This window comes from Belonocnema kinseyi, chromosome 5, assembly GCF_010883055.1.
Source record: "Belonocnema kinseyi isolate 2016_QV_RU_SX_M_011 chromosome 5, B_treatae_v1, whole genome shotgun sequence".
NCBI classification, from domain to species: Eukaryota; Metazoa; Arthropoda; class Insecta; order Hymenoptera; family Cynipidae; genus Belonocnema; species Belonocnema kinseyi.
Genome location: NC_046661.1, coordinates 5,653,519 through 5,658,117, shown reverse-complemented (window position 1 = coordinate 5,658,117; position 4,599 = coordinate 5,653,519). Strand labels below are relative to the sequence as shown.

The 4,599-nt window shown below is 40.7% G+C and overlaps 2 protein-coding genes across 2 annotated transcripts; both read right to left on the bottom strand.

Annotated features, from left to right (window-relative positions):
- Positions 1-392: 392 nt before the first annotated feature.
- Positions 393-2,515, bottom strand: LOC117172897. Its single transcript, XM_033361186.1, has 3 exons — positions 2,425-2,515; positions 731-1,325; positions 393-687 (listed from the first exon to the last, which is right to left on the bottom strand). Exons 1-3 carry the CDS (start codon positions 2,513-2,515, stop codon positions 393-395), a joined length of 981 nt encoding a protein of 326 aa, XP_033217077.1.
- A 582-nt stretch (positions 2,516-3,097) lies between these two features.
- On the bottom strand, positions 3,098-3,691 carry LOC117172895. Its single transcript, XM_033361183.1, has one exon. It carries the CDS (start codon positions 3,689-3,691, stop codon positions 3,098-3,100), a length of 594 nt encoding a protein of 197 aa, XP_033217074.1.
- Positions 3,692-4,599: the final 908 nt, after the last annotated feature.

Sequence of the window (4,599 nt, the reverse complement as noted above, 5' to 3'; positions counted from 1 at the left end):
GGCTTATAGTTGTAAATCGGGCTAACAAATAAATTATGTACATGCATAATAATGTAAACTCATGTAAAGAGAAAATAGTTTATAAGACTAAATATCAAGTATTCCACTTAATCGTGGTTGAATGCTGAAAACTAATCAGTTGGCGTGTAGATCGGCAGCGGGTACAATTTTTTGAGACACCGATCGTAGGATCCCGATGCATTTTTTAAGGTCGGCGTTCGGACGATCCCATCCTTTGGAGGATGAGTCTTTGTGATTCGTGCTAACTTCCAACACACTGGAGGCAGATTATCGTCCTTTTCCACGACGAGGATTCCGATTTCGATGTTGTCTTGATGGACAGGTTTCTTCCATTTGCTGCGGGTGATCATTTCATTGAAGTACTCTTTGTATCACCTAGACCAGAAGTGATCTCTCATCTGTTGTGCATGTTGCCATGTTGACAACTGATTGGCTCGTAGATTGCGATAGTCCGCCGGTGGGAAGCTTGTTAGAGAGGCACCGATGAGGAAGTGTCCGGGAGACAGAGGAAGAAGGTTGTTTAGGTCAGAGGACATTGGGGTAAGAGGACGAGAGTTTAATATTGCCGCAATTTCGATAACATACGTCTGAAATTGTTCGTAAGTCAGTAATGTGTTTCCTACAGTACGTGTCAAATGGTGTTTAAACGACTTCACTGCGGCCTCCCTGAGGCCGCAGTGTCATTATACGTCATTATAGGTCATTATACGTTGTTTGTATGAACTTGTCTAGTTCTTTTAATTCTCTGTTGGCACCTACGAAATTTTTGCCATTATCAGAGTGAATTATGCTAGCCCTCCCCCGGCTAGAAAAGAACCTTTTTAGACTACCGAGGAAAGCTTCAGTCGTTAGATCGCTGACCAGTTCCAGATAGACGGACTTTGTTGCAAAACATATGAAAATTGAGACGTAGGCTTTTTCACTCTTACGGTTTCTGTGGCGTTTTTCTTTTATATAAAAGGGTCCGCAATAGTCTACGCCGACATTTAGAAAAGGTCGAGAATAACAGAGACGTTTTTCAGGTAGATTTCCCATAATATGGTCAATTCCGCGAGGTTTCGCTCGAAAGCATTTGACGCATTTATGAATAATGTGCCGCGTGACATTTTGACCGTCAATTGGCCAATACTGTTCTCGTACGCCATAAAGAGTTGCTTGCGCGCCGGCGTGTTTTAATTTGATGTGTTCTTCCCGAATAATTAAGTTGGTCACGTGATGATTACGCGGTAAGACAATTGGATGCTTTTGAGAAGGTGCTATGTTAGCATTCTGAAGCCTGCCTCCTACTTTTATGACTCCCTGATCTAGAAAGTGATTGAAGCACAATAGACTGCTTTTTTATCATTGGGGTCACCGCGAGAAAGTGCACTCAGTTCCTTTGAAAAACTTGTATTTTATACAATTCTGAAAATAGTGTTCATCGCGGTGTCAAGTTCCTCATTCGAGATAGGACCCCTTGATCTTTTTGTTTCATTTTTTGTTTACACATTTTTAATAAAACGAAGGCAATACGCTACTACGTGTTTTAGTGTTCTTAGACTTGAATATCTTGCAAGCAGATTTACATTGGTGGACAATGGACCTTCCTGATTGCTGGAAATTGTGAGAGTGAATGAAAAAATAGGATTAATTGTTTTTTTTCCCGGGATTTCCGAATAACTTAAATTAGTTTTAGGCCACATGCTACAGTCTTGGTTCAACCAAGCTGGACCATTTTTCCAAATTTCGGATTGCAAAAAATCCTTTGGATATTGACCTCGCCATATCAGATCCGCTGGGTTATCGCATGTTGGCACGTGTAACCATTCATGAGGTTGTGAGATTGTGTTTATTTCCGCCACCCTGTTTGCCACATAGGTTTTTAAAGTATGTGGCTCTGTTTTGATCCAATTTAGAGTGATCGTAGAATCCGACCAAAAAAATGTCAAATCAACAGGCATTTGAAATGATTGAATTGTGGATGTATATATTTTAGTTAACAAAACTGCAGCGCATAATTCTATCTTCGGCAGTGTGAGAGATTTTAGAAGGGCGACGCGCGACTTGGCACATATTAAGGCGCAGTGATGTTATCCTTTATTATTGGTAGAGCGTAGGTAGATGCAGGCACCGTAGCCCCTTTCGCTGGCGTCACTGAAACCGTGAATCTGAGTTTCGATAGCGTTTGGAATGGTAATGCATCGATCATACTGAACCTCGCTTAAAGGGGAAGGTGGTCTTTAAATTTTACCCATGCATTTTTTAAATCTGGATGAACTGGATCATCCCAGCCGATTTTTGATTTCCACAACGATTGAATTACGATTTTTGCTCAAATCACGACTGGTCCCAGCAGGCTTAATGGATCAAATAGTTGAGCAGTTTGCGATAAAATAGATAGCTTAGTCATTTTTTCGTTTGTACCTGGTAGTTTGACCGTATAGACGATGGAATCTGATTGAGGATTCCAGTGAAGACCTAAAATTTTAATAGTCGCGGTTGGATCGAGAGACATGTGATCATTTCGCTAGTCGCTGGGAAAATCATTTGTTGATCGAGGATCGTTTGATCCCCATTTTCGAAGATTGAATCCACCCTTGTGTAATAGTTCACTTAACTCATTACGAAGCGTGAGGGCTTCCTGCAAGGATTGAGCCCCTGTTAAAAGGTCGTCGACGTAAAAGTCGCGTTTAAGAACTGCTGAAGCAATGGGATGCGAGTCGCGCTCATCATCTGATAGCTGATGCAGAGTGCGAGTCGCAAGATAAGGGGCGGAAGCCGTTCCGAATGTTATTCTGTTCAACTCGTAAAATTTTATAGGTTCGTTTGTGCTTTCACGCCAAATAATTTTTTGATAAGAGCTATCTTCAGGGTACACTTTAATTTGGCGATACATCTGTTCAATTTCAGCCGTGAGAGCGAATAAAAATGGTCTAAATCTTGTAAAGATCGAAAAAAGATCGTCCTGAACAGTGGGACCGACCATTAGACACTCGTTCAGAGAAATACCTGAAGACGATTTCGCGGAAGCATCAAAAACAACGCGAGTTTTAGTAGTAAGGCTGGTCTTTTTGGCGACCGCGTGATGCGGAAGATATTAGCCCTTATCTAGTGAATCTTTGGTTGCTAGTGACATGTGACCTTCCGAGAGATAACTATTAACGCAATACGAATATTGAGTTTTTAGGGAAGGATTTCTATCAAATTTTCTTTCAAGTGTATAGAAGCGTTGCAATGCAACATTACGCAAATCCGCGCGTTGATCTATTTTATCATTAAATGGTAGTTTCACGATATACCGGCCGTCGTCATCGCGCCGAACGTGATTTGCAAAATGTGTTTCGCAAACTTGCTCTTCTTTTGAGTGCGTGGAAGTCGTTTGGACTGGATCTAACTCCCATAAAATAGGCATTTTTTCGCTTTGATTAAAAAGACAAAATAGGTTTGTTGAACGATCATTCGTTTTGCGATTTTGATTATAGGCCCTACCTGCGATAATCCAGCCTAGAATAGGTTTCTGTAGGACGGCAGTGTGCCCCTTTATTCGCAATTGACCTTTGCGCAAAAATGAATGCGCGAATTCTGCGCCGATAATTATGTCACTAGGAGCTGGCTCATGGAAATTTGGGTCAGCTAAAAAGATGTTAGGTGGAATTTCAAAGTGATTTCTATTGAGAGGCATACTGGGCATTGCATCTGCAATTTGATTTACTACTAAGAGATTGAGGTTGCGTTTTTTATTATCAAAACTGGATTTGAGTCTAGCTGATGTCGCGAAATTTAATATTGGTTTGCATGTGATCTAGTAATAAGAGTGGAATCTCGAAAGTGATTTTATGCAGACCCAGTCGCGACACGCAATTATTTGTGATAGTGCACGATTGAGCGGTAGCTAAATATACTTCAGAATGGACTCTTAAGTGATACGTACTTGTGGAAGCTACAGGCTCAGCAGTTGATTTCACCTGATTTTCCTTTCTTTGTTCAAAATGTAACAAGGAATTGTGTCGCTTCTGACATTTTTGACACCCCCTTAAGCGACTATCTACTGGATGGTGAGAACCGCGTAGGCAATTTACGCATAATGATGCATTTTTTACTTCATTGAACCGCTCTTGAGGGCCTAACTTTAAGAACTGATTACATACGTAGATAGCATGATTCCCTTCACATATGGGGCATAATTTTTGAGTTATTGTATTTTGTGTATTAGAAGGAATCGTAGACGAAAAGGCGCGTGGTGGATGTGAACTTTGACCTCACGCGGTTCTGTCATTGAACCTTTGACCTTTGTAAAAATTATTTTGTACCTGAAAGGACCGAGGTATTTCGATCTGCGCTCGGCGCTCTAAAAATATTGTTAATTCTTTTATAGTCGGAATTTTTGAAGTTCCGGAGAACTCTTCCTATTTTTCGCGGAGGTTAGTTGAAAATTTATCTTTAATAACGTGAATAATGACGAATATGACAAGGTTTAAATATCTATTAGGAAGATACGCTTGAGACGATGTCGAGTGTTCGCTAGGTAGTTAGAATTGTATCTGAAGATTTTGAGTAAGGGGTGAACATTGGTGGCATCGCAGATCATTGATACAGAGG